The 20,747-nt window shown below is 47.5% G+C and overlaps 1 protein-coding gene across 1 annotated transcript in view; it reads right to left on the bottom strand.

Annotated features, from left to right (window-relative positions):
* ATP1A3 (ATPase Na+/K+ transporting subunit alpha 3) overlaps positions 1 to 20,423 on the bottom strand; it is a 39,081-nt gene extending 18,658 nt beyond the window's left edge. The window contains exons 1-11 of the mRNA XM_072980307.2: positions 20,208 to 20,423; positions 12,393 to 12,521; positions 12,167 to 12,226; positions 10,926 to 11,129; positions 10,676 to 10,789; positions 9,168 to 9,302; positions 8,411 to 8,528; positions 5,635 to 5,903; positions 4,920 to 5,118; positions 4,553 to 4,662; positions 4,076 to 4,210 (exon numbers count right to left, since the gene is read on the bottom strand). Coding sequence (XP_072836408.1) covers positions 4,076 to 4,210; positions 4,553 to 4,662; positions 4,920 to 5,118; positions 5,635 to 5,903; positions 8,411 to 8,528; positions 9,168 to 9,302; positions 10,676 to 10,789; positions 10,926 to 11,129; positions 12,167 to 12,226; positions 12,393 to 12,521; positions 20,208 to 20,213 — 1,479 coding nt within the window. The 5' untranslated portion in view covers positions 20,214 to 20,423. The remainder of the gene's footprint in view (positions 1 to 4,075; positions 4,211 to 4,552; positions 4,663 to 4,919; positions 5,119 to 5,634; positions 5,904 to 8,410; positions 8,529 to 9,167; positions 9,303 to 10,675; positions 10,790 to 10,925; positions 11,130 to 12,166; positions 12,227 to 12,392; positions 12,522 to 20,207) is intronic.
* Positions 20,424 to 20,747: the final 324 nt, after the last annotated feature.

Raw genomic sequence — 20,747 nt, 5'->3', positions numbered from 1 at the left:
TATTCATCTTCAACATTTTGAGGGTAAAAGAGAGCAAAATGCTATTGTTTGGGCACTAGCCTGGAGATGTAATGGGCCAAGGTAAGCCTCCACCGTAATGTTGCCGTCACCTGATACAAGGGCTTTAAGAAAAAGGAGCTGAGCTTGGAAAGTATGAGGTAAATGTCTTTCATCAGATATACCAGAGAACAGCTTCCATCATCCCCACCCAATGGTGACCATGTTGTCTGGGGAGACTGGACTTCATAGTCCAGTACATTCAGTAGATGCGAAATAGAGCAGGAGGAGGTAACCATTATGGGAGGGGCTTGCTATGTGGATGATGACACCTGGAAAGATCCATGCAGGAAGCAGAGGAAAGCCGCTTCGTATCGCTAGATGTACTGCAGCTAGAATCCACTGCAGATTCACGCTGAAAAATCAACATGACCTGGGATGGTTTCCAAATTAGTTATGGAAATTTGGTTAATGAATATTTAACCATCCGCATCTCCCCACTCCCCCAGCAATCTGATGGTTATAAAGATGGCTTGATTTCCATTATACTGGGATCCTTGGATGGCGTAAATGAACTGAAAGAGATGAATCAGAATTCTTAGCTGGACTCACATCCAATGTTAGGCTGGCGGGCTGCTCAGCGACAGGGTTGACCCTACCATTGGGTAGAGTGACATGGGTGCCCCAGGCAAAAAATTAAAAAATAAAATCATGGGGTGCAAGTTACTGCAGAAATATGTCGGAAGACAGACCTGCTATGCTTCACGGCATATTCTCTACTTTCTAAGTGACATGTGGCCATCCAAGGGAATAAAGATAGCAAGGGTTGAAAAGTTACCTTTTTTGGACTATGATTTCTAGAATTCAAGGCAGAATTCTAGGCGTTATAACTCTAAAAAGTAGCCTTTCCAAGCTGTGCGTGGGAGTAAGTTTCGATGCAAGTGTGGTATGCTTCTGTATATAGAATGTCAAGGTGGCGTTTTGTCCTTCAGCTAAAGCAGAGAGAGATCTTGCACCCAGCCTGGTAAGACTTTGTGCTGTGCGTAGCAGGGACGCTTTGAACTGGGGGGGGCACCAATGAAAGAGATAGCATGGGGGTGGAGGACCACCCCCTCTGGCTCCAGAGAGAGTTGTTCACCAAGACCGATCATTCCGGTCTCTTGCCCATGGGGAATCCTGACTAATCCTGCCCAGCTGTCGATGAAAGAGGGAGGATTAAGGCTGATGGGCCTGAGAATCCTGGAAGGGGGGGGAGTGTATTGGGTCCTCTCCATGGGAACCTTCAGTCCTCTCCATAGGAACCTTCTGTGGAATACAGAGAGCTTAGCAGAAAGGAGGCAAGCTGGGATCACCCTATACCGGTCTCATGTTTCCAGGCAGACAATGTCCCAGATTTTTAAAAAGCAGGGTGGGGGGGCTGGTGGAGGGAGTTCCTGCAAATCTCAAAGGAAAATGTACAGGTTTATAAAATCTGTGTCTGAAAAACAGAAGGCACATTTTGGAGAAAGCTACACGAGGCATGTTCTTACGGGTGGAACATTTAAGCCAGACAAATGGAAATAAATTACTCACAGGGTACACAACATCGATTAATATATGTCAGGAGTTTTCAAATTATGGTCTGCAGAAAGGCTGCAGAACAGATGAGAAGATGAACACTCAGCTCTGTTTGATCTACCGTTGTTGTGTTTTTCTGATGCCAGAGATGAAAGCTGTTTTGATCGGAGCCCTCAAGTCCCAAATATAGAAACAGAAGGGACGCTTTTAACATCTGATGTTTGTAGAGCTTTGCTCACAAAAGCAGGTGATTCCATTAGAAAGGGAAAGCTATGGCAATTAAAATGTGAGCTACGTGTATGTTTGATTTGTATAATCCAAACGAAAATAGCTTTGTGGTTTGCGAAGGAACCCCCATCTCGACGTAAACACATCCAACTGGGTCCAATTTGGGAAACTAAGTTGGGTTGGGTTGGGTTAGTAATGAGTTGGAAGAACACCAAGGAATATTAGAGATCTCCCAGTTTGTTATGGTTGGGTACCAACAAATTATCTACAACTTATAATGGCCATATGAGTGAGTGACCTCCAAAATGAACTATCTTTAAATGTACTGTCTTTAACAGCCCTCCTCAACTCAAGGTTGTGTCTTCCCTTCTGGAGTCAATATTTGGTTTCCCCTCTTTTCCTGCCACTTCAACATTTGCCAGCATTATTGTAGCCCAATTGGGAGAGGAAAACAATAGTACTGAAACTCTGAACAGCTGATGCCAGTTGGTAATATTGGAGCAGATGGTCCAGTAGTCTCACTCCCGTATAAAGTAACTTCCTATGTTCCTAGAAGTCCCCCCAGAAATTTTCAAGTGATTTGCAAGGGGAGGGTGTTTGAGAATTATCTGTTTTTGGATATGGTGTTGACCACTCGCTTAACTTTTTAAAAAGAAAGATTGAGAGAGATGCAATGGATGGAAAGAATTCTTGTTCATCCGCCAATGGTCAAGAGCCCTAAATGTGCTGAAGTGTGATCCTCCCTGAGTGAACACACAATGTTGTGGACAAATAGAAAGGGGGGGGGGGGGAAAGGCAGCGCCTTTATGCTCTGCTTATATTAGAAGCCCTTAAGTAGCCTAGCATTTGACATCTGCTGCCAGAGATGAATGAGAATAGAACAGTTCTGAGTATCTGAAGAGAATAATTCTTCTCTAGCTATGATGAAATAAATTTTGTCATGGGTTGTTTTGGAAGGTGAAGAGGCCATGTTCTTGGGCTTTAATACAGTGGTTCCAAACCTTGGGTCCCCAGATGTTCTGGGACTGCAGGTACCAGAAATCCTGGCCAACACGGCGAGTAGTGAATTTTACTCCGAGAACAAGGTTGGGAACCACTGCTTTAATAACTATGGCATCTGTGTGCATGATGGTTATCTGTCTGTTCACTCAAGTTGGAGAATTACAATACTTCCAACCACTTTATGTGCATAGGTATCTGCTGAGGGAAAAGGGGGGTCTTTCCTCCCTCAAGAATCCTAGATGTATTTATTATTTTTCTGTTCCCAGACAATTGCATGATGTTTTAATGGTGTGTGCTGTGCACACAGATTATATTAACAGACCACTGTGCAGCCCTCCACTGAAAATAAAACCAAATCTAGTAGACACCACTGCATAGGTTTACTCCAATTTGAGAAAGTGGGCTAGGAAGTAGCTGTAACCAGGGATGGGGTTTCATGACAAGAAAAGTACTAGGCATCTAACTCTCTGATCCAGGAACAGCCAAAGCTGCTGCGTTGTTAAACTGCTTGAGAGCTCCATGTAAGCCACTTGTCAAGAAAGCCATAATCTTGTCGGCCATCTTGTCACAAAGGCTGTAGTCTAAGCGTGAGGCAGTAAGCACAGAAAAGCTCAGAGATTTGACTCTGTATTCCTTTGAAACACAGAGGGGAGAACAGCCTGACAAAATGAAAAGGCTGTTCTTGAATAACTGACGTGCGAAGATAGACCCATTAAGGGCGGCTTCGTCTGGATGGGATGTCTGACAAGGCAATGAATTTCCCGACAGAACTTCTCGCCTTAAAGGACGTGGTGTCCAAATTACACTCACTGACCAGGTCACCCCTTTATGCTGCCAGATGAATCCTTTTCTTAAGAGTTTTGTTCATCCGTTGTAAGCTGAACAAGACGTAAGACCACATCCCTCACACTAGGGGGAAAATGTTCTGGAAAACTATAGGAACTGAAGAGAAAGCATTATATCTTCTGGATGAGGAGTAAAGTTATATGGAAGAATCTAGAAGGCAGGATGGTGCTGAGATGAAGTGTTATAAATAAATTTGGATGTGGTGCGAGTAAATGCCATTTCTATGGGAATGCCTTCAGAAGAAGCTTCTAGAGAGTGTGAATAAGGACTAAAGAGGACCCTGAGGGAGTTTATTAACGACACTGCTTCCCGTAAGCGGTCTGTCTCTGTTCTTCCAACAGCTCAGCTGCAGGAAAATATTATATTTGTATGCAACGCCCCAATGTTGTTGAATAGGATAACGCCATTGGGAGGGGAAACAAGGCCACCCTCTCACAGCTGATACCTGGTATTTGTTGGTGGAGTTGAAGGGGATCTCAGCCACTTTTTTGTTTTTCTCCCTCATTAGCTTGACAGACCCGGAAGAGAGTTCGATGCATTTCAACAAGGCTGATTCAGAAGCGTCTCCAGCTACATCACGCTGTGGGGAAAGAGAAAAGGGCATTTTTTAAAATGGTGGCAGCAATCGGACCTTTCACAGTATCTTCTTCATCCCTTACTTTTCTTTGCTCAGCTGTCTCTCACGGCAGAGTTTCCCAACTGCTGCCATAAGCCACCATTCCCTTCCCCTCAAAATCTCATCTTCTTCTGAGTGTTGACCACTAAGTTGTTGTCAGGCAGAAAGGGGACAAGGGATGTGAAACCCCATTTGCTCACGTTTGCCTTTCGAGAAAGTCTCAGCCTAGCCACCTGACTTTCTGTCTAAGAGCAAACTCGCTGGCCCTCACAATCTCTCATGGAGGACTGGGTGTCATGCTCTGACCTTGAGGATGGGCACGTTCTCCTGACCTCCCTTGAAGACAGCTCGGTTGCAAAGCCCTGCGATGTGGGACAAGGCCACCCAGGTGGCAGAGCTCTTATCGAAGGCCGTTCCTACGAAGAAAAGGGAGATGGAAGAGTAAGCATGCAAGGCTCCGTGATCAAACAGGTGACAGGGCTGGACTCAACTGCTGAGAGCATGAGAAGATCTTAGAAAGAGCTTAGGAAGAACGTTCTCCCCTCTCATTCTTCCTTACCCAAGAAGAGTAAATGTCTCAACTTCTTACAGTTTTGCATGTCAACCTTGTACCCTCCCAAGGCTGATGAGGAGCACTTGATCACACACGCGCCCACAAACAAATTGCTCTCACCAGACTGATCCTCAGTGGTATCAGCTTCATGGATCTGGTTGTCGAACCACATGTGGGCGACAGTCATCCTGTTCTGAGTCAAGGTCCCTGTCTTGTCCGAGCAGATGGTCGAGGTAGAGCCCAAGGTCTCTACAGCTTCCAGGTTCTTCACCAAGCAGTTCTTGCGAGCCATACGCTTGGCGGTCAATGTCAGGCAGACCTAGTTGGGTGTACAGCTTGCGTCAACTACTGAACACATCCGGGAACCAACACACACACAAATGCTCCAAAATGGACGGAGGGACGGAAGGAAGGAAGGAAGGAAAGTGGGAAGGCTCTGACTCATTTGAGAAGGGAATTGGCACTTTCTTGGAATTGGGCCTTTTGGGGGAGGGCTGAGCGAAAAGGAGGACTGGAGGATGCAAAACCAGGCTGGAGGGAGATCACATGAAGGCTCTCCAAGGAACTTAATTCGCCCATCTCTTGGTTCTAGCAAAGGACCATAGTAAGGACAATTCCAATTGTGTGTAAAGACTTCTCAGATTCATCATCTTTCACATCTCTTGTTGTTCTGTTTTGGGATCTATTCCCAAGGCCAGACCTGGGGCACTTCTGGGCCATTCCTAGATTCCTTCCTCTTTTTTTGAACAGAAGCCTCCAAGGGAAATGCAGAGGCCGCATCTGGACTAGCTCCCTTCTCCCACACTTTCCTGCCCCATCAGCCCGTGGTACTTACAGTGACAGTCGCCAGAAGCCCCTCGGGAACGTTGGCCACAATGATGCCAATAAGGAAAATGACAGCTTCCAGCCAGGAGTAGCCCAGGATCAGGGAGAGGACGAAGAAGGAAACACCCAGGAAGACAGCCACGCCAGTGATCAACTGGATGAAATGTTCTATCTCCCTAGCAATGGGGGTCTTGCCAACCTCCAGGCCAGACGCTAAGGTGGCAATTCGGCCCATCACTGTGCGGTCTCCAGTAGCAATGACAACCCCACGTGCTGTGCCTGGTGGGGTAAGAGAGGACTCCATGGGCATATCTCTATTTTACAAGTTTACGTTGAATTTAAGCTCATTTTGTTTTTTACTACAGTGGTGCCCCGCAAAACGGGCACTCCATTTAACGATGAAACCGCTTGACATCAACGTTTTTGCAGTCGCAAAAGCGATCGCAAAATGATGTTTCCTATGGGGGAATTTCGCTTTGCGATGATCAGTTCCCTGCTTCGGGAACCAATTCTCACAAAGCGATGATTTTTTAACAACTGATCGGCGGTTCCAAAATGGCCGCCGGGTAAACAAAATGGATGCCCGCTGTTTTCTGGGACGGATTCCTCGCTGCACAGCCACCGAAAATGGCCGCGCTATGGAGGATCTTCACTGTTTCAAGCCCATAGGAACACATTAACCTGGTTTCAACGCGTTTCTATGGGCTTTTTAATATCACATTACGACATTTTCATTATACAGCGATTTCGCTGGAATGAATTAACGTCGTAATGCGAGGCACCACTGTATATTGCTCTGAACAAACTGATCTCATCTGATTTTCACCATCATCATCATTCTTTATTACGGTCGCAGACCAGCAAGGCTATAAAAAGACAGAATATATACAAAACTCCTCTATGGAGTATATGGATCCTTCTTTCAAGGTGATTGGAATATTTTCTCTCTAGTTCTCATTTTGGAAGCTAAGAAGGTTTGGCACTTGTTAGTAATAAGATGGAAGACTACCATCTACATACGAAGGATCTCCAGATAAGGCTAATAAAGAATACTGCTTAAAGCCCTGGAATGCCTTTTAACCAGCCAAGCATTGACCGTGCTATAACCTTGTTATGAGACAGCTTCCTAACACCTTGTTTTTGTCACAACCATCTAAAAAGAATATTGGGAACTGCAGTTTGCATAAGAGTTTTATTAATATTTATTTATGATATTCATACCACACCTTTATCCTCAAGAGGACCCAAGGTGGCTTAACTGCATTGGCTATTGAAAGTTCCCACCGCTTGGAAATAATCTGTTCAGAATAAATTGTTGTTACCTTAATTCATTGTTTTTCAGCCATTCATTTGGAATTTGCTTGTTTTATGGTTAAAACACCAACGCATGTCATTCTTCCTCATAGTCATGACCACTTGTTGCAGTCATGTTCAGCAATAAATATTCTACTATAGTGGTACCCCGCATGACGATGATAATCCATTCCATGAAAATCACTGTTTAGCGAAATCATTGTCATGCGAAAACCATTTCCCCATTGGAATGCATTGAAACCCCTTTAATGCGTTCCAATGGGGAAAATACCTTGTCGTTTTTGCGAAGATCACCCATAGGACAGCCATTTTGTGAGCGCCAATCAGCTGTTAAAATGGCTGTCCTGCGAAGCATAGGTCCCGAAAACATAGGGAAGCCATTTTACGAAGTTGCCGATCAGCTGTAGAAATCGTCATCTTCCAAATAAACGGTCCGCGAAGCACAGACCAAATCATCGTCCAGCGAAAATTGCCCATTGGAATGACTGTTTTGTGAATCGCTATAGCGATCGCAAAAAGTCATCGTTATGCGGATGCGTCATTTAGCGGGGTTGTTGTCTTGCGAGGTACCACTGTAGTTTGAATTTTAATAATCTAGTTCTTTTTTTAAAAACTAATCAACAGATTAACCAACAAATTAGATTATTCAACATTTCTAGTTCAACAAATTAATTCCCTTAATCGGCAATTTCTAAGGGGGTAGGGACAATTTCTGCCCTTCACAAGAACTTGGCAGCATCACAAACACTCACAGTCAACTTGTCCCAAAGATCACCCAAAAAACAGCTTTGGAAGAAGGGGCCAAATATGCAAATTATGCATGCATTATCAATTTTGTCCCAGTTTGTATGTTTTAGATTGATTTATTTAGAAACAGGAAGTGTTCAGCTGGTCTCTTCTGGTCTTCAAGAAAGACCTTTCAAGACAGCCATTGTGGGGATGAAATTCGGTCCCCCTCACCATGCATGTCCTGCCCCCAGGAATCTATGGAATGGCAAGATTTGTATTTAGAGGTTTTTTAATGGGGTCTTTGTGGTGTAGAGGTCGGGAGAGGCTTGGGGAGGGAATACACCAGAAAGCTCATGGAGCCCCTGAGCTGCCCTTTGATCATTTTTTGCTTTCATGGTGCTTCAGAGCTATTGCTAAAATGTCCTAGCTCTGTCCCCCACTCACAAAACTACAGCTCCCAGGATTCTTTGCTGAGAGTAAATGACCCATCACGTTAATTTAAGCTGGTGATTGATGCAGGGTCCATGAGCACATTCCAGTTTAATATAATCTGCTGCCCTACAGCCAAGTTTCATAGAGGACGAATGTTTACATTTTGGACTACACGTCCCAGAATCCTACAGCACCAGTGTGGTCATGCTTGGCTGGGACATTTTGGGAGCTATAGTTCATAAGTTGCCTAAATTATTCTTCAGCAGCCCCTCAGCACCGCACACACACACAAGGAGAGAGAGTCCTTTTACCTTCTACGCAGTTGGTAGAGAAGAAAGTAATATTCCTTGTTTCCAGAGGGTTGTCATGAGTGCAGTCAGGGGACCGAGTCTGTGGCTCTGACTCACCAGTCAAGGAAGAATTATCCACCTGGAAAGAAAATGCCACACATTGGGTTCATGTGGTGGAACAAATGTGATTGAAAACTTTCCACCCAGATCATAATCATTTTTTAATTAGGATGTGGGTGTTTACATATGAGATCTTCAGATTCTCAAACCGGACAGGTCAACAGCAACAAATGCAAAGAAATCCAGAAAAGACCGCAATGTGAGATTATCAATTTTGCAAAAGTTTTGTATTCACTCCTAGTGCCATATCCAGGGGACTTCAAGAACATGGCTTGAATTTCTGAATTTCTTCTTTATATCAAAGTTTAACTTTCAGGATAGACTTCAGTGTCAGGGTCTGGATGAATGTAATATTTTGACAGTTCTCCTGCAGGGGTTGGCAGGGAAGATATCAAGTAGGAGAATGGCCCACACAGACAGACATGTTTTGGCCCCGATCCAGAGAGCCTCCACAGCCAAGCGAATCCCATGCAAAGATACGGCTGTGCGTTACACAACCCTGCCGCCAGTAACATGAACCTTCTCTCTGGTTTGGTTGAAAATGAGGGAGAGAAATTGAGATGACTTGGCAAATGGCCAAGGAGCCTCCAAATGTTGGAGGCAAACAATCTGTTCACAGGAACACAGGCTCAAATCTAGACAGTACTGGAGGTCTCACCTTACAGCCATGAGCTGAGATGATCCTTAGATCAGCTGGCACTCTGTCTCCTCCTTTCACCTCTACTAGATCACCAACCACCACATCTTCGGCATTAAGCTGCATCTTCTCTCCTTCCCGGATGACCAGGGCTTGCTATGGGATAACAGGGACAAGCTTAAATACATAGGCAGACTTTCTGATTTCTCAATGATGCCTCTCCACTAAAATGCACTACCTAGAATACTGTCTGCAAGACACTTGGAAGTACCATATTTTTCCATGTATAAGACTATACTTTTGTTAAAATCTTTAGCCTAAAAATTGAGGGTCATCTTATACACGTAAGTAAGCTGAGGAGAGAACAAAAACAAGTGGAGGGGAAAGCAGGGATCAAAGCGATCCTGTAGTGCTTTGATCCCTTTCCCCCTACACTTGCTAAGCCCCACTTAGGTTTCTTAAGTGGGGAGTCTTATACACGGAAAAATACAGCAATAGAACTTTTAAGGTTCATATTGTTACTATTTACCAGGGATGTCAGCAAATCTTTGGGTGCAAGTCCCAAGTCTGCATCTAAGTCTTTGGTACCAAGTCCTGAGTTCCAAATCTAAGTCTCTATCAAAAATAAACTTTTTTTGCCCAGAAAAAAGGGGTGGGGTGGGTGGGTTCCAAGTGGCGACTTGAGTCCGAGTCATTGAAAAAGAAAAGGCCAAGTCAAGTCTGCATTGAATCACCAATGCAAGTCCTGTGACTCAGGTCCCCCCCCTGCTATTTATCACATATGTATCACTCAAACTTTTGAAAAGCCCCACACTTAACTGTATCAATAATTGTCAATATGCCATCTGATCAATCCTCACAACTTTTTAAGATGCCCCATTACTACTGTTGCCACTTTACACACAGGATAATGGATGTGCAGTGAACTTGTTCATAGATACAGTAATTTAGGGTAAATCTGTATTTAGATCTAGAATTTGAGCTACATAATCTAAAGCAAGTGTTCTGTGACTCTTCAGTCTATCATCCTTGTAGATTACGGTTGATTGTACTTTTAAAAGTCTGTCTTTTTTTTTTAACTTACGAAAAGTCAGTTCCTTCTATACTCAACTGAAGAGTTGCGTGAATGAAATGGAAAGTAGCAGACACGTAAAACTTCTCCCTAGCAGTGCTTTTTCCTAATCCTTCAGTTTTGTTTTGGCATCCTTCAATGTTTACATGTTCTGATGTTATTTTGACATGGCTACAGGATTTAAATGAAAGCACAATGTGCATTATAGCCCATGGACCAAGGGTCACTGTGTTAAATCATGCCAAGCCTTAAAAAAATGCCTTGATGTGTCTGAGAAACCCAGATAAGTTGGGCCTATTTCTTCACCAAAAAAAGCTGGACATGTGAGAGCATGATGCAGTATGAGGCAGAGAGGTTACCATTCACCTTCATCTCTGAGACTGGCACAGGAATGCCAATTTTTAGCTGTTGGGTGCTTAGAAATCCTATTAACTGACTCCTTGTGTTCATCCCGTACCTGGGGCACCATGTTCTTGAAAGACTCCATGATCTTAGAGCTTTTGGCTTCTTGATAGTAGGAGAAACAACCGGTGATGATGACAACAGCAGCCAAGACAATACCGAGGTACAACTGTTAGAGGGCAGGAACAAAAGAAAGGAAAAGAACTTGGAATTTTCACCCAGAAAAGACATTTGTCTTTTTCAATTAAATTACCCATAGAGAAAAAGAAGTTCAGTCTAAATACGCAATTCCAACAACAACTCACGTTGTCCCCTGCTGGGTCGTCCTCTGTCCCTGCCTGGATGCCGTAGGCCAGGAAGCAAAGGATGGCCCCAATCCACAAGAGAATGGAGAAACCCCCAAAGAGCTGTCGACAAAACTTCACCCATTCAGGAGTGGTGGGTGGTGGGGTAAGTGCATTAGGGCCATCTCGGGCCAGAATCTCTGCAGCTTTGCTGTGGGTCAGACCCTAGTGAGGAGGAAGAGAAATAATCAGAATGTCTCCAGAGTCACTATTGACAACCTCATTACCTCTTCTTCCTTTCAGATCTTCATCTTTTCAGCTTAATCCTCATGCCTTCCGACAACCAATCTGTGTTTTGCCTCTGACTCACCTATCAAAGTTCCCGAGACACAGAACTCATTAGGCACGCAAGCCGTCTTCTCCAACATGGCACCCACCAAAGGTTTCAGACTGCAACCCCCCCCATCAACCAGTGTCTGGCTTGTAATGATGGGAGTTGTAGTCAAAAGCATTTGGAGGGTGGTTCTTTGGAGAAGGCTAGTTGATGGCCATTCCCTCTCCTCCTCCTGCTGTCCTCCACCCACCAGCCACCCACGCACATACAAGGCTCAAAGTCATTCTAGCATCATCTGCATCGCAGCCATAGCGCAAGAGGGGAAGGAAGAGAAATATAATGGCCAAAATGCTTGGAGAGATGGAGGCTAAAAGTTCGGAAGTGTTCTATGTTACGAGTTCAGCTCCTGATTATTCTAAATCACTGGTTCCTAACCTTGGGTTACTCAGGAGTTTTGGACTGCAACTCCCAGAAGCCTTCACCACCAACTGTGCTGGCTGGGGTTTCTGGGAGTTGCAGTTCAAAAACATCCGAGTAACAAAGGTTAAGAACCACTGTTCTAAATGATTGATAGTGGCACCTAAGCAGGTCCAAGTTGTATCCAGAAGACAAATTATTATCTTCTTTTGCGTCTGTCTTTTTTCTGCTCAGCCAACGCCAGGTCCTTTTCTGGTGATTTCTGCTAGTTTACTGTTCTCCACAACCGTCAGCCACCGGCAGCTCAGAACTGAAATGGGGGCACTGCCCTGAAATGTTGGCGAAAGCATTCCCCATTCATTCAACAAGTTGCCCGTGGCTTCAGCCAGATCCGTCATGCTACGGAAGGGTGACTGCTATGCGCTGCCCTCCACCCCCAGTCTTTGAAAAACAGAAATATAGCACCACAACACATACACACACAAAAAACCACTTTGTAGGGTTTCTGTACCTGCACACAGTCTGTGTTGTATTTTCTGCACACCTCCTCAATAGACATTTTGTGCTCCGTCTGCAAAATACAAAATAGGTGGACATTACAGGGGCTCTGCTGTCTTCTTCTGCCACGTTGACAAAGCTCTTCAGACATCTGCTGCTACCAAGCTAGATGCCCCCCAACAGCCACCTGTGAAATATGCAAAGGAGACTTCCAGGATAGGAGTCTGCTCATCACTCACCATCGCCACTTCCTTCTTGAGATCATCCAGATCTCGGACCTTCTGCTGTGCTTTGGTCTTCTTCGGCGAGGAGCTGTCATCATTCTTGTCTTGCGTGGTTGCCACGCGATAGCTATCTGAGCGCCCATACTGTATGGAAGAGAGATCAACAGAGACGAAAGGTTTCAACCTAGAGACAGTCACTTCATTCTGCTAAGGTTTCCCAATATCCAGATGACAGCTCCCACTAACAACAACCTGTCCCTCCAGAAAATGAACTCGATTGGGTCATTTCAAGGACATTCAAGGGCAGCTTGAACCACGTGCTACGTAGATATGGCAGCTGGTGATACCAGTTTTCTGAAGGCAATGGATCTGCCAACTTGATCTCTCCAAGGTGCTGAATTTATTTTCAGGACCTTGGACAGCTCCTATAATATTAGGGGTAAACTCTGGAATAGTCACTGTCCAGCAAAACTAGAGTCTTCTAATTAAATAAAAATAAGGCATCTCAGATAGGAATTGTTTGTTCCTAAACTTTAACTGTGTAGAGAACACTTGGGGCAATACATGCGGTGGATGATGCCTTTAATGCAGGCATGTAGACATCTCCTTTTTGCACCGAAAGATTCAAGAGTCCTTCTGAGAAATCCTTATCAAGAATCCTGATCTTTTTATCACAGAGATCGCTACCCCATGCTTCCTCAACCTGGCGATGCTAGCTGAGGATGATGGGAGTTATTAATGGAGAAATCAGCCATAAAAGGGTGGGAAGGGGCAGTATCTTCTTGATGGATGCTCCACAGCTGTACAATTCCATTCCTTAAGAGACCTGCCAAAGTTAAAGCCTGAATACATTTTCCACAAGTACTGCAGGACCTCATTCACATCGAGCTTAATTTGTTTACAGAATGCATCATGCCCTAATCTCTAATATCTTTCACTCCGTTTAAGAAGCATCATACAAATTCATGGAGGATAGATCTATCAATGGCTCCATATTGAGAAGCAGTATTCCTCTGATTACAATGGGTGAACACAACAGGAAAGCCAACATCTTCCCCTTATTTGTGAGCATCCACAAGTTTGGCTGGTCACGGCTGGAACAAAATGTTAGATTATCTAGATCAGTGGTTCCTCCACTAGATGTCCGTGGACAACAACACCCAGAAATCCTGGCCAGCACAGCTAGTGGTGAAGGCTTCTGGGAATTTGAGTCCAAGGTTGGGAACCACTGATACAGATCCTTGAAGTGAATCAATCACAGTTTCATTGACTTCAACAGGCATTGGACTGAAGAATTCCTGCAATATTTTTATTTTCATGCTTTATTTATTTATTGCTTTGATTTGTCTGTGGTTTATTGTTGCTCTATTAGGAATCTCTCTTTTTTAATGGCCTTTTTCTCTCTTTCAGTCTGTGGGTTCATTCTGACCACTGGGTGTAACAATGGGTGAAACTATCCTCTAACCGTTAGGATCACCACGTTCTCCCCTACCAGAGTGCGGAGCTTGGGGTTTTGTTAAGGGTGATGGGGTTGAGCTACACTTCCCAGAATCCTTCCAGCTTGGAAGGCCACTGGGAGTTGTAGTCCATACAATTGTTATGGACTGTAACCCCACTCCCCTCTCCCCATAGATCATTCTCCCTTGGGGATTCTGGAAGTTAACAAAAAAGTAACTTTGCCCCACTCTGCTTTCCAATGAAAAATCCTGGGAGGACTTTTCCAGGATCATCCAAAATGAGATGTGAAATCTTACAAGGGAAACCTTGTAATATCTCAGAGTGCTCACCTGCACCTAGTTATCTCATATCCCAATCCAGTGGTGCAGCCACTGCACCCTCCTGGCATCATGCTAGGCAGCCAACGATTTTGTGGCTTCTTAGCAAAACCCATTATTTGTGTGCATAGCGCCCCCAATTCAATTCCAGGCACTTATCATAAAGGCAGTCCAAGGTTGACAGGCCCAGGAGACAGTGTCAAGTTAGACAGAATGATGGTTTGCCTTTGTATAATGTAACTTTTGCATACCCATACACAGAGCTTAGAGAAATTCCTTTTTTGAGACCTCAGCTCCCATAACCGTCCATTTCCATTTGCGCCAAAACCTCAGCACACATGTCCATGATTTTGAAGGCCACCTCTTCAGCAGTGTCGCAACACAGTCTGTGCAGTTCCCTAGACCAGTGGTTCCCCAACCTTGGGCCTCCAGGTGTTCTTGGACTTCAACTCCCAGAAATCCTGTCTAGCAGAGGTGGTGGTGAAGGCTTCTGGGAGTTGTAGTCCAAGAACATCTGGAGGCCCAAGGTTGGGGACCACTGCTCTAGACAATGTTGGGAACTTCAGGTGTGCTGAATGCAGGATGGCTGATTTTGGGTCAACTCATGCATCGGTTTCCAGCTTCTTGCATGCGAGGTTTCTAAGCCCCCAAGAGCCACCTGCTTGCATACGTCCATGGTACAAATAGACTTTTTTTTTCTGGGAAGCTACTGTAGGACGGGAGTTATGAGAAGCATCTGTGAACTAAGCTGCTGACCTTACTGGACTGCCTTGGGCTCTCTCTAAGCCTCGTTCCCTCAATCTATCTTTGGCCTGCCTTACAAGGTAGGGAGAAGCCATTACTGAAAGTAGATACGCAAAAGATTTGTTGAGTGACCGTAAAATTTCTTTGCAGGCTCAATTTGCAAACAAGGTTTAATGCCAGAATTTATTTCCTGTGCCAGATATGGATTTCTGGAATGAGCGAGGATGCTTCTGAGCACATCCAAAGTTCGTTTTCCTCACAGCTGAAGAATTCTCTCATAGCTGGGGAGTCACAATGTCATGCCACCAGACAAAATAGATCAAAAGGAAAAACATCCAGACTAGGCCCAATACTGGTATCTGCCTGTCTCTTCTTGCAGGAATATGTTTCGAACTATTCGATCCTCTTTGTTTTGTTTTGACAGACCGAACCTATAGATTAGGGTCATCTATTAGTTCCCACAGACTTGCTGGAATCGGAGGTTTGCAAGGTAGCCTATTCTGGCCTTTGCTTCCGCCAATACCTGCTCAGTCTGGCCAAGGACAGATTTAAAAAGGTCTAAATCTTTTTTAGATTTTTCAGAGACTGTGGTTCCTGCGTTTCATTTTTTTAAAAAAAAATCTTTCTCTCACTATGCTCAAATACGTTTTGCAGGTTTCTAAAGCATTTCAAAAACTTGCAAGACCTGTTTAATCTTACTTACACTATTTATATCGACCAATAGAATACCACTTGCGTGGCTCACGTAGCACTTTTTTAAAAATTATTCTATACTACAGGAGGACAGGAAAAAGATGAGGGTGAATGCTATAGGTGACAATGTTTCTACCATACTATCATGGTAGAAAAACTGCCATCTGTTCTGCAAATATCTCATATCCCCTTCCATCTTCCAGTTGCTGGTCAGAGGAATCATCCATTGCAGATGAAGTACTGGAAGGGGGCACCTTTTGAACGACAGAAGAGGTTCTACTGGAGAGGACCGATCATTTCCTAATGTTCAAGGCCAGGCCTAGCCACTACCCAGAAGCTAGAAAGGACAGGACATGAATGTAAAGGAAACAAATAAATAAATGTATGTCTCAAGGCCCAAAGAGTATATGTCATGACCTTGACTGACCTTGAGATGTCCTTCCCAGAGAGAGTGAAAATGCTGGACCCTGCTTCATGTCAGCAGCTGGGGATCACCCCTCCTCAAGGAGAGCAATGGGAGACAAAACAGCCCATTCTCACTGACTCTGCTCCTGTAGGAACGCCTGCGGTGGTTTTAAATCCTTGCCAAAATTTTGGGATGTTTGGAAAGAGCCAGTAGACCACATGAGTCCAGACTGTACCCAAACCACGTTAGGCACACAAACAGACAGGTGCATCATAATTAGCACACACACACACACACCCCTCTTAGTGGTCCCATTTTCACACTTAGGGTGAACAGATCCCACACTGAGACACACATAGGCCACGCATAGAAGCCCACACAGGGTCACTTTTAATCTGTACAGCCGTACCTGCATACAAGTACAGAAAAAGACAAGGTGCGAATACACCTTACACACAATCCCTAATATATATGTAACGCACCCTAAATGTATTTGGTTTCCCTGCCTGCAGATCTGTGTGATCACATGTGCATATCTATCCACGTCGCCCCTTATTCTATCACATTATTCCATCGAAAACGAGGGGGAATGGACTCAGAAAGACTTCTCTTCCCTCCCCATAAAAAGACAGCCACATTCATCTTTGCGTGCGTGCCAAAAAACACATGGGTTTATGCTGTAATGCAATATGGGGGGGGATTAAGTATCCCATTGTTTAGCCAGCATACTGTATTGTGAATTCTTAGAGGAAGAATCTTCAGTACATTCTCTAGTTTCACATCCCATTGTCCTTTCAACTCAAGGGGGTGCTGAAGGGCTGAGACGACGCCATGGTCACCTAGTCAATCAAAGAGATGCTTCCACTCTGCCCTGTGGATTGATGCCAGCTGTTCTTTCCCTGAGAGGGGTCTATAGGCTACCAGTTACTCCAAAGTAGATCTAGGTATCGCTAGGAGGCTGCTTGGAAGGGGACCACTGAGCTCAAGAGGTCTCTGGGTCCTTGAGCACCCCACAAGATGCTTCATCTCTACCAGGCCGGACCGCTGCTACCCCCCCCTCTATTCTGCAGCGTTGCGACGGAAGGAAGCGAGCGATGGCTGGCGTCGCGCCAGCGCTGCAGCAGGGCCTACCCGCCGCAGAGGCCCATGCCCAGCGGAGGAGAGGATGGAGGAAGAGCAGGAAGACCTCCTGGGCCAGCGGGTCCCTTCCCTGAGAGACCGTCTCGCCCCCGCCAGGAACAGCAGTTTGTGGAAAGGGTGCCCTCGGCGAGAGACAACCGGGTCAGGGTGACCCAGCTCGGACAAGACAGATGGGTACACGCCTGGCCTGGAGGGGGGGGTGGAAAGAGGAGGGTGGCTTTCCAAAACCAGAACCTTAAAACACACAGGGAGCAAGAGAGTCCCTTCCTCCAGGCCTGAAAAGTCTCCCAAGTGGAAATTTAAGGTGAAGCCCAGAAGTGGCAGAAGGAGGAGGAGGGTTTTTAAAATATAAGTTAGACAAGGCTCTTCCCCATTCCTGGCGCTTTGATGCCTCTCTCTCTCTCTCTCGCTCTCTCTCTCTCTCTCTCTCTCTCTCCCCCCACCCAGCCACCCCACTGTGCAGCAGAATGGCTAGCTAGTGGGAGACGAGGTAGCCTCTCTCTTTCCAGCTGCAGACACCAAATACAGGAGGCAGGCAAAGGGGTCCCTGGGGTGGGGGATCTAACCTGGGAGGGAATCGCTCACAAGCAGGGGATGCTAAAGGGACAGCCTGGGGGCGCCAGCCCACCCACCCTCTCCCTGCGCTATCTCTTCCAGGGAAACTTAATAATAAAGGGGGGGTTGTCCCCTTCCCCACCGAGAATCCCCATCCTCTCGATTGGACGGGGGAAGAGCATTTCCTTTTTCCTCTCCCAAATGCAACGCCCCCGCCCTCACCCCCCCCCCGCTTCTCTCCCTCCCTCTCTCTCTCCTTCCTGACTCTTTGCAAGGTTACAGCTGCTGCAATGGTGGACGCTCCCCCTGACGTCCCCCCCTCCCTCCTTGCCAGCAAAGAAAGGCGGATTAACTGCTCCCTGGCCATATGCTTCGCCTCCTCCTCTCTCCCCCTCCCACCCACCACCAGCACGCGCACGCACACAACACACCCTGCTCAGCCCTCCCCCGCACCCCACCCCACATATACCTTCATCCCTCTCCGTTCATAAGCCCGCCCCCCCCGCTCCTCCTGAATTTCTACAGGAAACCTGCTTCTCTCCCTCTTTCCAGCCGCCCACGTCCCAATAATGACCACCACCATAATAAAGGACACCTCAGTCTAGAAGGTCCATTTATGCGCGGCCTTTTTCTGATCCTGGGCACCGTCAGAAATTGCATTTGTGCGGGAGGATGCGGGGGGGGGGGAGAGAGAGAGAGAGAGGGAGGAGAACGGGAAGAGGTTTCCCATCCCATCCGATCCCCTTTTATGGCTGCCACTTCCTGTGAGAGAAACGAGAAGATCCTTGGCAATCAGACCAGATATTGCTGGCACGCGAGCACCCCCGCCTCCCACGCCAGAACGCACACAGATACAGAAAAAGCCTCCTACGCCGCCGCCCCCCCTCATGACCTCTCCAACTTCCTCTCAGCATCCCTGGCTGGAGTCAGGTCGGGTGGGCCAGCGGGAAGGGGGGAGCGATGCCCTGGCTTGTCTGCGCATTGGCCCCTCCGTAGCCCAGCCGCTCTGATGCCCCAAGACGGCATCGCTGGGGCGGCAGTGCGGGGGGTGGGGGTGGAAGCCAGCCGTCTTATGCTGCCGCAGCCTCCCCCCCCCCAGAAGACAACAGCTCCTGAATATCAATAAGGGGGGAGAACAGCGCCCCCCTCGCCTGAGCTGGTTTTTGGGGCGCCTTGCAATGCTCGCCGGCGCTGCCTTCTGTCTTCTCGCCTCCTTCCCCCCCTCCGTTTCTTTTTTCCTTATCTTTTCTCCTCCTTCTTGGCTTTGATCATCATCATCATCTCTCTCTCTCCTTTCACAGTTCCTCTCCCTCCAGCACCGCGGCTCACCCTTTCTCCTTCACCGACATTTTTTCCACCCATAGGGAAGGAGCGTTTATTTATTTTATTTAATTCAATGTAATTTATCTGTGCCCTGCCAAGCCTTTTTTTTTCCACGACGTAACATGGAACATCTTTCCACACGCCAAAAAGAAGGTGGAGGGGGGGGGACAGAGAGGGGGGCACGGACACACACACACTCGGACACACACACACACACACACAACTATCTTGCCGCGATCACCTCCACCTCCGGGCTAATAAGAAGGAAGGGGGGGGACCGGGGGAGAGAGAGAGCGGTAAAAAGGGACGGTCTGGTCCCTTTCAGAGACGGAATCTCACATCCCGTCACTCCCTACTGTCTCCGGCCATGTGAACCCCCACACACGGGCGCCCAGGCACCGATCGCACGTGCGGTCAACCCGCGAGGCAGAATCAAGGGATGGCGAAGCGGGTGCCCCGCGTCCCGGTTCTCCAGCCCGCAGGGAGCAGGGGCGCTCGAAGGGCCCCTCCGTCTGCTCTGGGAGGCGTCTTCCCGCTCCCAAGGACAGAGAGAAGGATGAGCTGCGTGTCGGTAGGGAGCCATTAGAGGGGAAAAGAAGGTGACCGGCCCCGCTGGGGACGAGGGGGGGGGGGCGCGCGCTACATACGGGCACCAGCTCCGGCTGGGCTGCAGAGGGAGGGAGACGCGCGCTCCCGAGCGGACCCATCGAGCGCCATAAGACCCATCTATCTCCCTGCCCGTGCCAATTCCCCCTCCTCCCGGCAGCCACCCCGCAGGCTGGAACAGAGGGGATTCAGACGTGCCAAAGGTGCTACCCCGGGGGCGCCAGACGTGTGTCTATGCGGAAACATAAGCAGGCGAAATTCGAGGGCGGGGGGAGAGACACAAGAGGGGATAAAAGAAAGAGATCTAGAGACAGAACGGGGGGATTAAAAAGACACGGGTCTGCGCGCGCTCACGTGCGTCCCCAAGCCTGTAAGCAGACGCCCTACAAGGAGCGGCATCCATCCTGCTCTTGCCCAGAGCAGATCGACCCTCCGTCCCTGTTTCTCCGGGCATTTCCACGCGCCTGGGTGGCCATCAAGACACGAGAGAGAGAGAGAGAGAGAGAGAGAGAGAGAGAGAGAGAGAGAGAGAGAGAGAGAGAGAGAGAGAGAGAGAGAGAGAGAGAGAGAGAAATTGGTCCTACTTACCCCCATCTTGGCGGCTTTGGCGTCTCAGCCTGGCTAACCCAGACTCTCCGGGGGGGGGGGGTGGCTGGCTGGCAAGGCAGGCGGAGGGATGGATGGATGAATAGGGAGAAGAGAGAGAAGAGAGAGAAGAGAGACGGAGGGGAGAGGAGGGGGGGAGCTGCCGGCGCCCCCAGCCAGAGAGATGCTGCGCCCACGGCTGCCAGGCGCGGAAGGACGGGGCCGGGCGCGCTCCTGCCTCTGCTGTCTGAGCCCGGGCAGGCGCGGCAGCCAATCAGCGGCGACTCCCCCACGCACCGGCCCACCCGCAGGCCCCGCCCCTTTTACTGCAGAATTCACCTTGCACAAGGTGGGGAGAAAGGGAGGCAGGGGGACGGGGACGGGGATCCCCCCCCTTCCGGAGCCCCATCGACACAGGCTGCTGAAGCAACTCCACAGCGGGCCGCAGGATTCAGAAGAGCCTGAGATTTCCCCACACACACACACACACAGGGAGCCTCCCCCTCCCTCCAAAATCGCCTCCAGGATCAGCCAAGTTCTCTG

Source organism: Pogona vitticeps, chromosome 9 (genome assembly GCF_051106095.1).
Source record: "Pogona vitticeps strain Pit_001003342236 chromosome 9, PviZW2.1, whole genome shotgun sequence".
NCBI classification, from domain to species: Eukaryota; Metazoa; Chordata; class Lepidosauria; order Squamata; family Agamidae; genus Pogona; species Pogona vitticeps.
The sequence above is the reverse complement of the archived record's forward strand: the minus strand, read 5'-3'. Positions and strand labels throughout refer to the sequence as shown.